The 16,832-nt window shown below is 41.6% G+C and overlaps 5 protein-coding genes across 5 annotated transcripts; 3 read left to right on the top strand and 2 right to left on the bottom strand.

The window, feature by feature from the left end:
- Window positions 1-70: 70 nt before the first annotated feature.
- Window positions 71-1,216, top strand: BDBG_16489 (uncharacterized protein). Its single transcript, XM_031724435.1, has one exon. The coding sequence runs from the start codon at window positions 413-415 to the stop codon at window positions 599-601; it is 189 nt and encodes a 62-aa protein (XP_031576872.1). The 5' UTR covers window positions 71-412; the 3' UTR covers window positions 602-1,216.
- Window positions 1,217-1,679: 463 nt separating this feature from the next.
- BDBG_02096 (eukaryotic peptide chain release factor GTP-binding subunit) lies at window positions 1,680-5,570 on the bottom strand. Its single transcript, XM_002627379.2, has 2 exons — window positions 3,317-5,570; window positions 1,680-3,247 (listed from the first exon to the last, which is right to left on the bottom strand). Exons 1-2 carry the CDS (start codon window positions 5,402-5,404, stop codon window positions 3,182-3,184), a joined length of 2,154 nt encoding a protein of 717 aa, XP_002627425.1. The 5' UTR covers window positions 5,405-5,570; the 3' UTR covers window positions 1,680-3,181.
- Window positions 1,766-3,134, top strand: BDBG_02097 (pre-rRNA processing protein). Its single transcript, XM_002627380.2, has one exon. The coding sequence runs from the start codon at window positions 1,953-1,955 to the stop codon at window positions 2,661-2,663; it is 711 nt and encodes a 236-aa protein (XP_002627426.1). The 5' UTR covers window positions 1,766-1,952; the 3' UTR covers window positions 2,664-3,134.
- A 116-nt stretch (window positions 5,571-5,686) lies between the features above and the next one.
- BDBG_02095 (RanGTP-binding protein) lies at window positions 5,687-8,941 on the top strand. The gene is made up of 6 exons (XM_002627378.2): window positions 5,687-6,008; window positions 6,074-6,105; window positions 6,170-6,227; window positions 6,285-6,350; window positions 6,456-6,490; window positions 6,541-8,941. The coding sequence occupies exons 1-6, from the start codon at window positions 5,988-5,990 to the stop codon at window positions 8,510-8,512; spliced, it is 2,184 nt and encodes a 727-aa protein (XP_002627424.2). The 5' UTR covers window positions 5,687-5,987; the 3' UTR covers window positions 8,513-8,941.
- Window positions 8,733-11,103, bottom strand: BDBG_02094 (BSD domain-containing protein). Its single transcript, XM_031720645.1, has 2 exons — window positions 9,917-11,103; window positions 8,733-9,843 (listed from the first exon to the last, which is right to left on the bottom strand). The coding sequence occupies exons 1-2, from the start codon at window positions 10,917-10,919 to the stop codon at window positions 9,482-9,484; spliced, it is 1,365 nt and encodes a 454-aa protein (XP_031576871.1). The 5' UTR covers window positions 10,920-11,103; the 3' UTR covers window positions 8,733-9,481.
- Between the last annotated feature and the right edge of the window lie 5,729 nt (window positions 11,104-16,832).

Here is a 16,832-nt window from a genome sequence, read left to right as displayed (position 1 = left end):
GCTACCAATGCTCCAACTATCGCTTGCAACGATACACCGCGCATTCAGCAAAGCAGAAATCAAATGCGGCGCGAAAGCTAATTTTTTCCCTAGTTGCACAGCAGCCAATTTGCTTGCCCGCGGCCCGCTTCCTCAAAGTAATTCTCCATTCAGGATCAAACTTTGGTTACCCCTCTCTGTTTGCTATTCCTGGGCTCTTCGTCCAATTCCTGACGAAGTTGAAATGCCCTCCTAACCCTGGCACTCGGGTAGCGAAAGCGAAACTACCACCCTTTGTAAACCATGCGATCTGTTTGCCGTTTCCTTTGCGCTCTCAAGAGTGGAAACTGTGCATTGCCCGTGAATACCCGAGCCGCAAGAGGCGTCGATGGGCAATTTAGTGTGAAATTTCTCACCTCCCCAATGAAGGCTAATGATGGATCACCTTCATGGAACATATGGGTATGAGCCTGGAACACGGTTGTTCCTCATGGGTATGTACTGTACAATAAAATTGGCGAGCTCCATATATCTGGCACCAAGTATGATATGGTCAACGCTTGATGCAAAACGGGACAGACCACAGGCGCCTCAACAATGTCGACCTGGCTGCGGGCACTGAGGCTCCAATACGACCACCCTCTATTTGTTATCTTGGATAAACATACCAGTATATCCGGTGCAAGCTCAGAAGGACCACTAATACTACCAAGGGAAAATGGAAGATTATAGTGACATTTTGCCACACAGACAGCGTCGGGGTGCCTCTCAGATCAGGAACCAAATTTTTTCCCTGTGCGGTTATTCTGCAATGCTAACTTCCATTGGGCTGAGCCTCCAGAATTTTCAACGTTATCAACGGTAATCGTATATCATCTTAGATCTTGATACCCATTGCGTTTGAGAAGGTCTTCAATGAAATGTCTAATCACAGACTGATGTTGAAATGGCACGTTCAGTCCATGGATTCGGGTTGAACTAACTGATTTGATATCCAAAACACTTTCTTGGGAAGTTCCACAATTTGAGCATCGATGTCGCCTCCGGAGTGTGATAGGCGGATGTATCTGCAACTTGTTTGTGAGAAGACTAAGGTGAATATATTTCGGTGCCATTATTGGCCTATCTACACTTCTAACTATTAGGTCCCGGAAGTCGGATAAATATTTGTTTGAGCGCTTCTTCATCCTCGATCCTAATGAATGGGATAATGATTTTCAATCAGATGATCAACCAGGAACCTCGAAGCTGCTAACGGGTCGAACAAACCAACAGCTGTCATCCATGTCTCATTGTGAAAACACCCGTATAAGTTTGAATTCTTCCTCCTGGAGACATCAACAGATACTGTCTTTAAATCCTGTTCTGTAGGACCAGCATCCGGTCTTTGTCTTCGATATGCTGAGGGAAAATATCATTTCTCCTTGCTAGGGGCTAGTTTGTTAAAACTAGATGGAAAATAACGTATTTCTAAGTGGCCAAAGATATTTCTGAGTGATATGCGGAGTACACTCTTCGATCTAAGATGAGTTCATACCCAAACAATTAGGTAGGACGTTTACTAGTCTTGTGTTCCACTTGGTTGCATTTTTCCTTCCAGGTTCACCAGATCACCCGTAGCCGCTCGTTTCTGATCAATGGTTGCTTCAGGGCATTGTGAATATATTATAAGTAGATTTATAAAAATATGGTGTATTATTATTTTGGTGCTCCACTATGTATGATAAATAAGCGGTCTTGGCAGCAACACCAGAAAGTTAAATTTCCAGAGCAAAATATTTTTTCCAAACTCCGCAAGTACTTCAGCACCATCTACCAAAACGAAATTACACACATTCTCTTTAATCACATCTAAAGCAACAAGAAACCATTATCTTCTCAATAAGGCTCATTTTAATATTTCAGCTCAAGAAGAAAAAAGACGTTCCGTCAATAATTTCCATATCCAACATCAACCAAATCCACTAATAACCATGGCTGCAAACCCCTCCACACAACAGCCACTCGAGAAGAAACAAGAACAAGCCGGGAATATAGACCCCGCCGCCCAATTCGATCTAGGCATTACCCTAATCCTCAATTCCTGGCCAGCGCTCAACCTCGCTGTGCAAAGCGCCTGGGGCGGACCCTCTTCCAGCGACAAACGCGACTGGCTCTGCGGTGCTATCTCACAACTCTTCGTTGACCGGCCGGAGACCGACGCGGAAGATATTGAGGATGTCCTGATACAAGTGATGAACGACGAGTTTGATGTCGTCGTTGACGATGAGAGTGCGGGCGATATTGGACGCAGGATCATGGAGATCAGAACGGAAACGCAGAAGGGGGACTTTACAGGGGTGACAAGGATGTGGGACGAGTGGAAGGCGAAGGGGGGTGCCGCTGGTGCTAGTGCTGGAACTTTTACGAAGGTGGAGGTTAATGGGCCTGAGGATGAGGACGAGGATGAAGATGACGACGAGAGTGGAGTTGGGGACTGGGCGGATGATGTTGAGATGGAGGATGCGCAGGTGCCAGTCGCGCCATCAAATAATGACACCCCGAACATTGAAACACCCAGATATGAGGCCCTGAAGGAAACGAAGAGGGGAATAGACGGGCAATGGGAGCGAGGAAAGTTCTTGCCCGAGCCTTTGGTTGATGAGGATGGGTTTACAAAAGTCGTTTCGAAGAGAAGGCGATGATGGATTCCTCCCTTTTATTTCTCTGGCATATATGTCTCTGGTCTTTATGATTCACATATCTTCCCTGCTAGATTACCTGGGAATTGTGGTTAGCATCGAGGGCGTTTATAGTGTTCATTTGTTGTTTGTTCAATACTTCAGGAAAAGTTTTACATGGATAGTTACGAAATAGAAATGCAAGCCATGACTGATGACTTTGAGAAAGTGCGCGATTAGCGAGCTGCCCCTGTGATAAATCATTTTGTATCCGTATTTCACTGGCCCCATTTTTTTTATGTTAAAGATAACCTATATAAAGAACAAGGTTGACAAAAGGAAATCGTAAAATAGTCTAGAAGTTGGTCATGTCATGGTATCAAATGCATTATTCCAGTGCCGTGCCACCACATTCAATGCATTTCCCACTCATGAAAATCGCCCATCTCTTTCCTCAGCTGTCCGCTGGTGGAACCTCCCGACCAAAAAACCAACGAAAGGAAAAAACAAAATAGCTATCCCTTTTGAAACGTGAATCTACTTTACGCTGCTGATGATGGCTCGTTTGTGATCAGCTTGGTAATCATGCCAATGGCAATAGTTTGTCCCTAGAAAACACAAGTCAGCGATAATTCAAACAATGGGTCTGGAAAATGCACGTAGTTGGGGTATTTTACCTGATCACGAAGCGTGAACCGACCGAGCTGGTTATAGTCCTCAAATCTTTCAACGCAAACAGCTCCAGCCCCTCCAATAGTCTCTATTCGAGCAATGATTGTTTGGCCTTTGCTGGCGAATGCCGGTGGCTTCTTGCTCTTCCTGCCTGTATCCTTCTCAAGTTTGTGCAGCAGGGCAGCGAAAGTCACTTCTTCGATAGCAGCGTGGACATGGAGGACGCAGTTGAAGCCAGCCGTGAGAATGCTCTTAAGATCCAGAATTCTAATTTTGGCCTCGAAAGCAGAAACACAGTGGATTGGTCTTTTGGCAGAGCACAAAACAAAGCCTGGCATAACATCTTCTTCTTCAACACCCCGAAGCCGAACACGGACTTGATCGCCGCAAGTCGCCATAGGAAGCTCGTCTTCCGTTTCACCGTACAACGCAGTAACCGTGACCTCCTCGTGGTTGGGCATCATCATGTAGGTGGTGCCTTTCTTTATTACACCAGACTCAATTCGCCCTTCAACAACCGTACCCATATCCCGGTACTTTGCGCTGATGGGCATCATCAAGGGCGCGTTTATTTTACGCTCGGGCATTTTCATGTTGTGGAGGAAGTCGAGCAGGCCACGGCCTTCGAACCAAGGCGCAAGCTCCTTGGGGACGGGCTTGTCAATACCAATAGTCTTCTGCGCAGAGATGGGCATGAAGTGGAGATCTGATTTGGTATAGCCCATGGCTTGAAGGAACTTGCCAATCTTCGTTGTACATTCATCGTATCGTGCTTTACTCCATTCAACAGTTGGGTCATCCATTTTGTTGACGGCAACAATCAACTTTTTCACACCAGAGTTTCGAGCCAATAGTGCGTGCTCGCGGGTCTGACCACCTCGCTCGAAACCGGTTTCGTATTCACCCTTTCTTGCAGAGATCACAAGGATGCCAACATCTGCCTGGGATGCACCACCAATCATGTTAGGGACGAAGGATTTATGACCAGGAGCATCCAGAATAGTATAATGGCGCTCCACCGGGCCATCAGGAGTATTGCCTGAGGTCTTGAAGAAAGCCCGTCCAACCTCCACAGTTTTTCCCTTGGATCTTTCTTCATTTGTCAAGTCCAGAGCCCATGAAAGGTACCACGTCTCACGTCCGGCGTCTTTGGCCTCCCTTTTGTATTTATCCATTGTCCGTTCATCCACCATACCAGTTGCATACAAGATGCTTCCACCCAAAGTTGATTTGCCTGCGTCAACGTGACCAATGAAAATCAAGTTGACATGTTCGCGTTTGTCACCATAAATTTCTCTGAGTGTAGATTCATCGACATCGGCTGCCTGTTCTTTGACGACCGCGTCTGCGTCGCGAATTGCAGCCCTGGCCTCAGCAGCCCGTGAAGGAGAAGACCGTCCGGAAGAAGGTGTAGGTGAAGTCTTGCCGCTACCAGCGGACTTCTTCTCTGTTTTTTCAATAGCTTTCGCGGCGGTAACCTTCGACGCGGCCGTAGCTGCAGCTGGCCCATTTGCATTCCGTAAACCGCTGGCTGGAGTATCCGAAGAAGGTGGAGTGGGTGTGGCGGCTGCGGATGGATTTGGAGTTTTGGATTTCATAGCGTCGCCACCGATCGATAGGACCTTGGCCTTTGGCGGCTGAGAGGCAGGAGTAGTAGTTGCCGGTTTCGACGCTGCAGGAGTTTGTTTCGCGGCGACAGGAGCACCAGCTTGAGGACGTTCAGCAACAGACTGTGGACGCCATTGTTGCTGCTTTTGGGCTTGCTGAGGCCCTCCAGAATTTTGATTGTAGCCTCCATATTGCTGACCATAGGCCTGGCCATAACCTTGGTTATACTGACCGTACGGCTGTTGCTGATAGGCCCCATACCCTTGTTGCGGTAAGCCCTGGCCATATTGTTGGTATCCGTATTGCTGGTACTGTTGGCCTGGTTGGAACGCGGCAGCACTTGGCTGGAATGACGAAGCTCCAGGACGGAAGGATGACTGCTGCTGTTGATTATTCAAGTTTAGACTCTGTTGGGCCTGTCGAGATAGGTTGTCGTCTTGGGCAGCGGGGTCATCTTCCCACGAGTCCAGCGGTTTGTTCGACATGGTGGCTGGACGAGAGCACGAGGTCTGATCTCTATAACGAAGGAAAGCACAATATAAATACTATAGTATGCCTCTATATATCCCAATGTCGACAGAATTGGGGACGGCGACAGGTGGTACTGGAGTTGTGCAGAGTCACTGAGGGGGAGGTTGAATTTTAGGCACAAGCCACTAAACCTATCCAAGCCTAGCTAGCATCTCCAGCGTTAATCGCGTCTGAAGATGACGTCGGCAAGTCGCGTGGGCGCACGTGGGCTTGGCACGCCCCTTTCCGTTAACAGCCCAAATCAGGCAGTTTGGGCCTAAGAACAAACATCTGTCTATCAAGAGGCCAATAGACTAACTCCTCTGATGCATTCGGCCGTTGTGTATTCTCCGTCCATCATGGTGCTGGCAAGCGAACTGACAATACATCTGTATAGCAGCTTTAGATCATGAGAAACTTCCATTGTACTATATTCTCTCTACTCGTCGAAACCCAATCTCTCAGTCAATCTTGTTATCCGCGCGTACATGAGTCGATAGTGGTAGTAGTATTCATCTGCCTAGAAAGTTCAATATTACGGCAGCTTCTTTCCCGACAATGGACGTATTTCTTTCAAAGGTATGAAGGAGACTTGAACCCTTATCCTGGATTCCATCATAGATCAACTGACTGGGTACGAACAGGTGACGCAGCAGGCAATGAACTATGCAATCCGGTAGGAGGCTTGTTTTTACCTTTTCCATTTTATATCAATACGACGGTTTGCTGATCTACTCAAGGTCGGGAATCACCATTACTGCTGGATATGCCATCCGACAGTCCTCCAAGCTGCTGAAGGTATGGATCTGTTGTGTTTCCAGCGTCGCCTCCTGCAACCCGCTAACTGTTCAGCAGACTGTTAGCGATTCTGAACGAGCAGAACTGCAAACTCTCCAGGACCGTTTGCAGAACAAAATAAAAGTACGAAGCCCTTTTATTTTGAATCCGTTTACCTTTGTTGTTGAACATTTCATTTACGCGGTTCTGAAGAGGAAGTCTTGATTGTTGATATTGTATCATCATTAGATAATATCGCCAGCCATCGACATGATTGAATTGATGTAAGGTTCTCTTCCAATGCGACATTCTCTTAGTATTAACATGATTCCAGAGCTGCCCGTGGTAATACCTCTCTTGAATCTGCATTAGCACTTACCAAGGCTTTAAGGTGGGATATTCAACGCCTTGGTGAGCGGCTATCGAAAGCTGTTTCTTTGGAAGAATTGTATCGACAAGGAGCAATTCAATCCAAAAGCCGCGCAAAACTCGATGACGAGATCAAATTTATTATCAAGGATATCCGAAATCTTCTTCAGAGAATTGAAGATGCAGTTCCCCTAATAAACCTTGCCATTACAACTTCTGGAGCTAGTTTGTCAACATCCCTACCCGCTACGGTATCGCCATCACGATTACTCCAGGCTAGTACATTTTTAACCAGCGGGGATACACAATACTCCATGTCCCCATCGCAGCCCGTGCAAATTGGCCCGACATTTACGCTATCAGTGTACATGCTGTTTTCAGGGCATATTCGTCCTGTGGATGAAGAGAGTGTCCGAAATACTACTTGGAAGGAGGTAATCCACAAAGCGAGGGTTAAGGTACGGCGTGTGCCTATGGATATGATATTTTCATCATATGCGAACCCACATCATCTACACGAACGGTCTAGTACGAGAAATATTCGTGGAGAAGCCAGGATAGATGAATTTGCATACCAATTCCTCATTATCGAAGACCTCGATGATGGTCGTGTACATACCGATATTGAAAATGTTAGCAGTTATGAAGATGTTGCTCTTGCGGGGATCAGGGAGATAGTGCCTATTCATGAGATTTCGAAGATCTTCTACGCTGATACTGGCAAGATTCTTAATATTGGAAGTGAAGGAGAGACGAACAATCCTGTACTGCTTTTGAAAAGGGACATCAATGCTATCCCTCCTAGACGCATGATGGATCAACGGGACGCTGATTTCGACAAGTTTGGAGATGAGGAAACAAGTGAAAGCTCAGAAGATGAGGAACAATCTCAGCTTGACGCACAGCTTTTAGGAGGAGATTCTCCATCACCCACTCACCAATACGACCCAAATGAGTCTCAGCAATACAAATTTCCACCAGGCCTAGACCTCGAGTGGATTGCATTTGAAGTCCACGACGAAAGTGACGATTCGGACTCCGAAACCGAAGCGGAATCCGAGCCGGAGCCTCCCGCCCCTTCATCAACCGCAGCCTCAAGCTCAACTCACAATTCCCGTTCCAAATCTGTAGACCCGCAAATATCGGAAAAAATGGCACATCTTCACCTACGCACAGAAGACAAATCAACGTCCTCCCCATCGCTAACACCCACTCCACAGCGGCAAGTGGCACCCCAGCCATCGCCACAACTACCCAACCAGCAATCCACCCTTACTCACCCCCTCTTCAACAACATCCGTACCTCCCTTTCCCTCCTCGAAACACTCCTCCGCCTAACGTCCCTCCAACAATTTCAGCAACAATCCCACCTCTCCATCACCGATGAACTTCTCAACTTCTTCCTGGAAGAGTCCTCCGCAACTGGCGCAGGCGGTGACGAACACCACCGCCAACGCGTGCGCACCGAAGCTCGCCGTAAAGTTGGCTGGGACCCATACAACGAAAGTCCCCTGAAGCGACATGGCGAGGAATACCAATACCAAAACAACGGTGCGGACTCTGAGTATGAGCAAGGGCCGATACAGTCAACTCGTAGCCCCGCAGCGTTGAGTCCCCGAGCGGCTGGATGGACTTCCCCACTTAACAGCCCATACCTGGGGTCACCCAGTGAAATTCAACAGTTTGATGGGCGCAGGAGGTCGTCTCGTCGTTCGATAACGCCGCTAGAAGGTCCTATCGATTCGTCAGCGCCAGCTTCACCGTCCATTCGCCCTCCCCCCCAGGGGGGTTGGCGACCTGCGACACTCAGAAGGCAACAGCCGCAACGGAAAGAGAGCCGTCAGTTGGTCCGCCCGGTGACGGGACAGAAGGATGAAGAGCTAGGTGCTAGTCACGGTTCGACACGAGCAAATTCAAAAGAAGGGTCAGGTGGTTAGTTAAGCGGTGTTCGGTTTTTGCTTGTTTTGTACTGATAAAATGGAAGGAAATTGAGATAACTATACGGTAATGAATTGAACGAGTGTTTATGCAAGCGTTTTTCTCTAGATCCTGGAGCATTCTAGCTTTCCTATCCCGTAGTGTGGGATCTGTACCGTACGTTTCCGCTGTAGCGTAGCTGGATAGATCGTTGAAAAGCTATATATTTTGATTTACCATATCAACTTACTAGGGGGCATGAAGCTGCTGAATGGAGATCATGGCTAGGCGGAACATCAAGCAGATGTACGGGTTAACCTACCTCGAAATATGGTACAACTCGTAGGGTTTAAATTTTTATTATTAGAGCCATGAGCTGAAACAATCTATCAATAAAACGCCTAGCTCAACCGTGTAGGTTATGAAGTTTAACTCCTCAAACCGAAAACGAGGACGAATTGCATCAAAGAGACAATAGAAAAATAATAATAATAATGGTTTCATCGCATTCGGGAAAGAAAAGCCAACATTTGGATCGGATTACCACCACAAAACTCTACGCCCGATATAATAATATTCAGTAAGGTATGTACATTAAACGAAAATCTCGAAAGGAATTCAAGTGAAGGACACATAACGCCAATTCCCAAAAGTAAAACGTACAGAAAAAAGAAAAGCCAGGTAGATGGGGAAATAAATGGGTTAAGGGACATGACAATCGGAGCGAGTGGAAAAAAGAAAGAAGATAAAAACCAATATTCCCCGCGCAGAGTGCTTCCTGCACACATACAATGATCCTGTGGTAATGGTGCGACATCCAATTCATACCATTATCTTGGCGAAAGGAAGATAACCGGCGCGACAGGTATAATCAATCAAGTAGGCTACCCAGGCCGAGGAGAGAGTGCATCTAGTCCACAAAAGCGCCAGCCAAATTTAAAAGCAAACATCAAGCCCTGCGCTCACACCAGGACAAACAGCTTTCTTTCTTACTCCCAGTCTTCCTCGTCGCTATCATCGTCAGCCTTGGCGGCAGACGAGGAAGTTGGCGCTGGCATCCCGCTCTCCCGGGGACTATTCGGGGCGCGGCTTGGAGCGCCGCTGACAACGTCGTAGCTGGCATCGCTGTCGGCTTGTGATTGTTGATCGTTAGAACAACGGGGCTCAGCAACCCTTAATGTATCATTACCGGATGAGAGACGTGAAGCTGACATAGTAGCTGGCGAATCTGACGTGGGCCCGGCGCCAGCAGCTTTGTCGACGGTAACTTGAGGGGTAGAGGGTGAGTCGGATTCGGAGTCGGAGTCTTCGTCCCAGGCTACTTCTTCGTCGTCGACGACAGTGGATGCGCCTGTGTGGATGCGTTAGCAACATGGCAGGTGGTTAGAAGACATAGTAAAAGACACGAGATACAGCGGACACACCTTTCAACATCTCTCTCCGCTTCTTCTCCTCCGTCTCAATAACCAGACGGAGGAAGTAGTACCGGCACCAGAAATCAGCATACTCGACCTTCTCGGGAACCAGTGCTTCCATCGCCCTCCGCAGCTCAGGATATGTCTCCAGATCGCTCGCGATCTCGTTAGTCTTGCTATCAACCTTGAACTCATTTTTCCAACTAGACCACTCGGCGCTAACGGGATCCTGCGATAGCCGGTCAAGGTTCGAATGGACAGCATGGAGTTGCGCCTCAAATCGCGTGGTATGGATAACCCTCTTCCCATCAACGTCCTTGCTCTCGAAGAGAACCTTCTCATCATCCTTGGCCCCCTCAGGGGGTGCAATGCTTACAGCATCACGAAGGAAATTACGGATGTTGGTCCCGAAACGCAGTAGTGCTTCATCTGCCGCGTCCTCTGCTTTCTCTATATCCTTCAATCGCTTCGCAGCCTCGCTGCGGAAGCGAGAAATGATCCCCTCTTCATCCGTTTCGTCGTCAAGCTTGTCCTTTTCCGCACCCGGTGCTGTAGGCGCTGAGGGGTCACCCTCTTTGTCACCTTCATTTTCCTTATCTTTCCCCTTTTGTCCCGTTCCATCGCTGGCATCCTCCTCGCTTTTCAATGCCCCTCCTGTTGATAGCCCTCTAGTTCGTCCAACGATAGTAGCTCTCAGATCCGTAAAGCCTTTAATGGCTTCCTCGCTTACGGCCTCGTACTCCTGGCGCGCTCCTTGGTAGTAAGTTTCTCCCTGTTTGCGGACATTACCCCATAGCCCACCTAGACGGGCGCCCCAGGGATTTGAAGAGAAGGCGCGGAATTTTTCTTGGAATTCGGCCCCTAAGTCGAGATTGGGGCGTTGAGAAGAGTGAGCGGATGCATCGGCGTTGCTCGAGCCAGCTTCCTGCCTCGAGGGGTCATTTTCTTGGTTATTGTTGGTGTCGTGGGAGGTGAGGATCTCCTCCTGGATATGGTCGTAAGCTACATCCATGGCGATGGTTTCATAGATGGGCTGAGGAGTCGGGAGATTCCGAGACTGGACTTGACTAGAAATAGCTGTTGGATATTCGAACAGGGGGTTGCTAAACCTCCAGTCAACTGAGGCTAAATATCATTACGGTCAGAACTCTCGTAGCCCGGAAGTTTATGAGTCTGTTTCACCCATAGCCAAAGATGTCGTCGATCAAGTCCGCGGCTCTTTGGCGTTTGGAGTGACGCTTTACTACGGGAGACGGGAATGCCTCCTTACCGGAAAAACGTAGGCTTATTATACGACCGGGTTATGGTTGTTCCGCTGTGCCAGTCGCCGACACCGTCACTGAACTGTAAAATATAATATAATGGTGGATTAGCCGTGGAATCACTGTAAACAAGTTATGAACAGGAAAAAATCATCATTGTATTGACAATATCACCAATTCCTATCTCTCTAACTACTAACTTAAAAAAATGTCTTCTTCACTGGTATTGATAATCTCTAGTGATAACTCAATTCCTTGCAGATTTCTTACATCATTTTCTGTTCTTTCTCATCATTCTCTGTCATCTGTATATCCTTGTCCTTGTCAATATCAGTGAACTTGGGGATTCTGGTTGAAGTTTTCTCAGAGAGAGGAGCAGGATCAATATAATGTTTAGACTGAGAAGTTTCTGAATATTCACAGACAGTTTGTTTACTCATCTATATCATTATTATTAACTTCTATATATATAAATATGAGAAGCATTTCACTGATTCTAACTTACATTTTTTTCATCATGAAAAATGTTCAAATCAGGGCTGATCATTGAAATCTCAGAGAAGAGGTAGAGAGAACTAGCAGGAGTGACAGTGATAAGACAGATGGCAGAGAGAACAGAGAAGGCAGCATCAGCAGCAGAAACAGTGATAAGACAGGCAGTGAAGATGACAGAGAGAGCAGAGAGAACAGGAGAGACAGAAGAGGCAGAGAGAAGAGAATTATCAGCATTGTCAGCATTATCAGACTTCTCATTCTCATCAGTATTCTATCAAGTGTTGAAGAATATTCTCACTCAGTTCAAAATTTCATACATCTTTACTACAATGTTGAAGACATTTTAATTCATCTGATTCATTGTGTCTGTTAGATGTGCTATTGCTCAGTTCTGGTCTTTTATATAGCAGTTAACTGTCACCAGAATTTCATACTGAACTATCAATTTGAATTTTTCAATCATCAATTTCTTCTACTCAACTGTCAATTTGAACTTTTTAATTACTATTTTCTTCTACTCAACTGTTAATTTGATCTGTTCAATATTTATCATAGCTTTTTATATCTTGATTCTAGCCTTTTCAGTGACACTGATAATTGTATTCAGTGACTTGATTATAATAGTCACACTCTTCATTTTCTGATGACACACTCTAGTCTTCTTAATTTATTTGATCAGATTCTTCACTATCTTCAATATTAATCTCTTAACTAATTTCTTGAAATTATCTGATAAAGTAATATAAAAATTATGAATTCAGATTAGCTTGTTAATATACTCTTTTAATTCAGAGAAGAAAATTGCACATTTCTTTTTATCATGATTACAGTTCTTGTATGACTTTAAGCTTCTCTTTATCTTGTTATAAGAGACTTCAAGATAATGAGGAAAAATTCATCTGATATAGTATTTATATATAGTCTTCTTATCTGACTGTTTTATTGAGATATTCTGCTAACTTATCTTCTTCTTCTGAGCTTTTGCAGCAGCTGCACATGTACACTTTAGTATTTTATCAGTCATTTTTACTGCTGTTGTTATTACTGTTATTACTGTTATAAATCACTGATATTCATAATATTCTGTAAATAAGATATCTTGAAATCAGAACTTGTCTTATTAAAGCTTTCTATTACAGCTGATAGAATACTAATCTTACTAAAGATGAGAATGAGCAGAATGAGTAGAGAATAATTTTCATAGTATAATATTATTATATGAAGAAGAAAGAAAGAATGAAAGAAAAAGAAGATAATAAGTTATTCTCTTTATATATATTATTAATTTATCTTTGTATATTATCATATAACAGAGTAATTGCTTTTATACTTTATTTCTGAGTATAATTAGTGAATCTGACAGATTTCATCTATATCTTATTTTTATAATAAATACCTTCTGTACAGACTATCACTGAATGAATTACAGCTATTTTGAATATATAATTATTTTAATTAACTGAGAATAAGTGTTTAATACACTGTTAGAAATATATCTACAGAATTTCAGATGAATAAGAAGATTTTCTAGTACAGTGAAATCAGTAATTCTGCTGCAGCTATAACTATAATCAAATATAAGATAGATAATATAATAACTTTTATCAGTGAATATCAAGATAGGTGTATTCTAATGATATATAATAAAGTATATATTAACTAATTTATATATAAAATATATAGAAAACTAAATATATTGAAATAGAAATAGATTGCATCAGAAATCTCTATATTATCTGTCTTTTACTGAAAGTGTCTCTGAAAATTTAATCTTTTTTTATATTTTCTTTCACATATCTTTCACTGCATATCTTTTTTTAACTGTCAGAGTATTCTGAATTATCTCTGCAAAGTTATCTCTGATAATTTTCTGATATTCAGAAACATTGCTTATCAGATCTTAAAATGTCAGAATATTTTATCATTGCATCATGACTGCAGTGAAATTTTTATTCATATCAGTATTATCAAATATTTTAACCTGAGTTATCAGATTAATATATATCTCTGTTTTTAAAATCAGTTTCTAGTTTTCAGAACAATTTGAATTATGCTAACTTACATTTCATATATCATTGTTCTCACTCAGAGAATCAGTCAAAGTCAATAACTTCTCATATTCAATAAAAAACCAGGAAGAACTTTTTAACAGTGAATAACTTATAAAAGTAATCAAAGATAATTATTTCTTTATAATAATTATACAAGCTGATTATCTCTGAACTTGCTCTGCTCTTTAAGGAGTATGGTTAAACTCCAAGTTGAATTTTAAATATCACATTCAACAAAGAACTGTCAAGGCAGAAAGACTATTGAACAACATAATCAGACTATCAAATACAGAGAGAGGTTTATCCTTCCAGGCTATGAGACAGTTATATATAGCCTGTATTACATCAGTAGCTGATTATGGAGTTCAAGTTTGATGGAATAATCAAGGGAATTTCACTGAACTCTTTCAAAGTCTGCAAAACAGAGCCTTGAGAAGAATTCTGAGAGCATTCAAATCATCTCCTATTAAAGCAATGGAAGTTGAAGCTTCAATTCCTCCTCCTGCTATTAGATTTGAAAAGGCCTGTATGAACTATGCTCTGAGAGTTGTAAAGATGAGCTCAAATCATATAATCAGAGAAAGAGTCTCTTCTTCATTTCCATCAATTAACTCTGGAAATGAACTGGATTGGAATAGATTTCTTGATTGGAATGAAAATAATTCTTCAAAGAAAATGCCTTCTCAACTGTACAGACTATGCTCTCTGATTAAAAATCAATTTTCTTCTTTAAATGTTGAAAAAGTTGATCATGAGAAGTTATCTCCCTGGAGAGAAAAGCTTGAATCTCTTATAGACTTACAAATAAGTGAACTATCAAAAGAGAAAGAATATAAACAGCATTTGAAGAGAATTTCTACAATCAATATAAAAGACTCTATTCTGGTTTATTCAGATGGCTCAAAAAATGAGAACTTGAATAGATTAGGCGCAGGCATTGCTTATACTGAAGATAATATTAATTTTATCTCAGATTTCTGGAATCTAGGCTCTGAATGTGAAGTCTTTGATGCTGAACTATTTGCAATAGTGAAAGCTTTCAAACTCATTGAAATAAAATCTCATAAAAGAGGAAATTGTTTGAAAGAGGCATGGATATTCTCTGATAGTCAAGCTGCTTTAAAAAGACTTAGAAATAGTCAGATTTATAATGATCAAATGAATCTTGAACTGATCTTAAACTCTGTTTTGAAAATTCAAAAGAGAAGAACATCAAAGCTGATAATTCATCTGCACTGAGTTCCTACTCACATGAATATTCATGGTAATGAATTGGCTGATTCAGCTGCAAAAAAGAGTGCAGAATTAAGCAGATCTATTCAAAAAATTGTGTCCTGGTCTTTTATAAAGAGAAAAATAAAAGAATCTTGTTTAGACAAGTGAAATGAAAGCTGACAGAAACAAAAGAAGAGTATACATTATTCAAGATTTGAAACAAAACCCAAGTGGAAATCTTGTTCAATTAAATGTAAAAAGAAAATATTCTCATCTATAATACAGCTGAAACTAGGACATGGCTATTTCAAATCTTATATACAAAGATTTGATGATAGATTTGACTCAATAGAATGCTCATTCTGCAATACAAATGAGAATTCTGAGCATATTGTAATGCACTGTGCATTATACAATAGTCTCAGAGCCAGATTGAAAGAGAAGTATGATCTAAATCAATTAAATATGAGATTCTTATTCTCAACTGAGACAGGAATTAAATACTTAATAGACTTTCTATCAGAAACTCAAGCAGCTACAAGAAAATGGCTAAATTCAGAATTATCTGAGTATGAAGAGGAGGAAATTAATCAGATATAGTCTGTTAAAACAGCTATACACTCTCTTTTAATAATTTGTTTTGTTATAGTCTCTCTTTACTTTATCTTTTTCTTTATCTTTTTCTTTCAATTTCTTTCTATCTATTTATTTAATGTGTCTATCTTTGAGACTGTGTTCTTTTTCTCTTTTCTTTTGTCATGATATTGTCAAATGGTTTCAAAGTATTAAAAGATGTTAAAACACTGCAATTTGTAAACAGTTTTTGTATTCTGGGCTGGAATTTTCTAATTTTGCATATCTGAAATTGATGAATGTATAATAGTTAACTTTACAGACATAGAAAAAACCCTGAGAACTAAAGTTCTCAGGTAGATGTCATAGTCTCTGACTGCATACATCTATAATTGAAGAATAATAATAATAATAATAATAATAATGCTCTGCTCTTTATCTTTTTCTGTTAAACATAGTTCTATATTGAAATTAAGTTAGCTAACTTGATCACAAAAGTTTAGATTTCTCTAAGATTTCTCACTGAATTCTCATCAGAGATTTATAATCTCTTATCAAGAATTTATTATATTCTGTCAAAAAGTTGCTATTTTATTAAATCTAAATACTTGTCTTCATTTTCTTTAATGATCTTGATTTCCAGGTCTTGACTGTGTTCAGCATTGTTATTCTGCTGAATGAGAATGTATATAATATTTTATCATCAGTTTTGATTATTTTCATGACTGTCTAATTGAGATTTTTCTTTGTAAAGAACAGAAAATATATTCATTTAATCTCTAGCTGTAGATATTACTCTGTCAGGCAGATCTTCTTCTTATATATTTCAGTATCAGAGTGTCTAGTTCTCTAACATCTTCTTGATAAATTGCTTATTAATGAGAAGTTTAAGTTCTTCTCACTATTCTTCTCATCTGTTGAGCATTCTTCATTGATGTCATTGTGTGCCTGCTATGATTAAGAAATGTTAATATTGAATTTCCTTTGAAATCAGTAAATTATCTCATTAAACCTACTAGATGAAAAAGTTTGAAAAGATCTAGTATATCAGAGTCAATGAGAGTATTCATTTTTAAAATTAGATTGAAATTCTAGTCAATGAATAATACTGATTTCAGAAGCTTGCAGAAATATAATCTTGAAATAAAGAAAACAGTTTAATTGTTAATATTAATTTGATGTAGATTATCACTGATTGTAGCTCTTATTAATATACTTCTTTTCAGTAATTCAATCTCATCTCTTTATTTCATTAAGATTACTCACTTACTTTAATTATATCTTTTCAACTATATAACTTATTTCTACAAATTATATCAGAAAGTAAAA

This window comes from Blastomyces gilchristii, assembly GCF_000003855.2.
Source record: "Blastomyces gilchristii SLH14081 genomic scaffold supercont1.3, whole genome shotgun sequence".
In the NCBI taxonomy this organism is placed as follows: Eukaryota; Fungi; Ascomycota; class Eurotiomycetes; order Onygenales; family Ajellomycetaceae; genus Blastomyces; species Blastomyces gilchristii.
Note: the sequence above shows the minus strand (reverse complement) of the source record. Positions and strands in the feature narration are given on the sequence as shown.